This window comes from Corylus avellana, chromosome ca1 (genome assembly GCF_901000735.1).
Source record: "Corylus avellana chromosome ca1, CavTom2PMs-1.0".
Taxonomy (NCBI): Eukaryota; Viridiplantae; Streptophyta; class Magnoliopsida; order Fagales; family Betulaceae; genus Corylus; species Corylus avellana.
In genome coordinates, this window is record NC_081541.1 from 13,536,271 (window position 1) to 13,537,876 (window position 1,606).

Sequence of the window (1,606 nt, forward strand, 5' to 3'; positions counted from 1 at the left end):
GTCTTATATATCATTTATTTTTTTTATGTTTAAGAAATTTTTTTAAAAAATCACAAAAATTTACTTGCATCAAATTTTTTATATTTAACCAACCATTTGTTGTTAGGGTGTTTTTAAATGTGTAAGAAGTCAAAAGTGGTTTCATATATATTATTTTAATATAAACAATTATTTCTTTTTTCATCTTTCATTTTTTTTTAATTAAAAATTGTGTTAAAATTTTGTAAAAAAAGTGAAAGTAGGTAAGAAATTTGTATTTTATAAAAAAAAAAATTATATTTTAATAATATAAAAAAAAGTAATAAAAATTATTATAAAATATATTTTATAAAGAAGTAAAAAGTAATTTTGTACTAAATTTAAGAAAAGCCAAGGAAAAAAATTATATATGTATATATATATATACTAAAATAAAAAATCGATTTTTTTTCTACAGTAAAAAGTTAATTCATTATCAGAGATACGCGTCTGGAACACCTATTTTAAGACCCTGTACACCTCCATTCACTCTTAACCTGCAGAGAGGAAAAGCTGAACACAAGAATACATCTGAAACTCACAACACACAATACCTCACACCAAAATGATAGAAGAACGACAGGCCGGTGCACCCCACGCCGTCCTTCTGGCTGTGGTGGTGGCCATCGTGCTAGTGGTGCCGCTGCTCGTCGGCGACCAAGGCGAGGCCATCACGGAGGCCATCTCCGAGCTCCTGAGCCCGGTGGGTCTTCTCCTCCTCCCCATCATCCTCCTCCTCACCATCCAGTTCCTCTCCTCCGAGCGCGGCTCATTTGTCTCTAACATGTTTTCGACTGGTGATCCCGATACCATCCATAGGGCCAGTGGGTCGCCTGTCGGAGTGGCACTCATTTTGATCCTCATTTTGTTTCTCTTGTACAACCGAGTGTCGATCTTCGGCGGCGACGACGATTCCGGTGAGTAGTAACACGGTGGGTGGATCTGGGTTTTCAGGCTCTAATTTCTTTGAGTTGTTGGTTTTTGGTTTTGGATTTTTGTATACCGTATAGCGCGTGCGTAGATTTTTAATGTATGGGGTGGAGAATCGCTCGAGGGCACTCTGGTCATTGAGAATAGTGGGCGTTGAAAGCTTTAATGCTGTAATTACAGAATTACCCATCTCGTTTTGTTGTATAATTTTGCTTTCATTATGATAATTAATTGGAGGGCATTTATTTTTCTTTTTGGGAGTTGTGCCAAAGTTTCGTACAGCAGGTTTTAGCCTGTGAAATGACATATGGGGGGTCATCGGAGCCATTGTCGGTGCCTAGTGACGCGGTGTCTCAGGTGGCAGGTGGCAGTGGCGCTCTCTCTCATTACCTTTTTGTCGTTTGTGGAGGTTCTTTTTGTGGCTTTTCTCTTTCTTGATTCCTCTGCTCGCTTCATGCTTGCACGCGGCACGTGGCACGTGGCTCCCCCTTGTTTACTGAATTTCCACCAAAACTCAAATATGTTTTATAGTAAAAAAAGAATAAATAAAAAACTAAAAACATGTTCAAAATTTGCTGCTCCAGAGGACCGAAGTAAAATATGTGTTTTGGAGCTGACACGTGGCTTTCTTTTTCTATTTTTTATTTTATTTTTTTTA

The 1,606-nt window shown here is 37.4% G+C and overlaps 1 protein-coding gene across 1 annotated transcript; it reads left to right on the forward strand.

Annotated features, from left to right (window-relative positions):
- Positions 1-472: 472 nt before the first annotated feature.
- LOC132167084 (uncharacterized) lies at positions 473-1,199 on the forward strand. Its single transcript, XM_059577979.1, has one exon. The coding sequence runs from the start codon at positions 584-586 to the stop codon at positions 941-943; it is 360 nt and encodes a 119-aa protein (XP_059433962.1). The 5' UTR covers positions 473-583; the 3' UTR covers positions 944-1,199.
- The last annotated feature ends 407 nt before the right edge of the window (positions 1,200-1,606 follow it).

What these genes read in the sequence shown, in the direction of transcription:
- LOC132167084 (XM_059577979.1), top strand. Translation starts at nt 584, where the DNA reads ATGATAGAAGAACGACAGGCCGGTGCACCCCACGCCGTCCTTCTGGCT.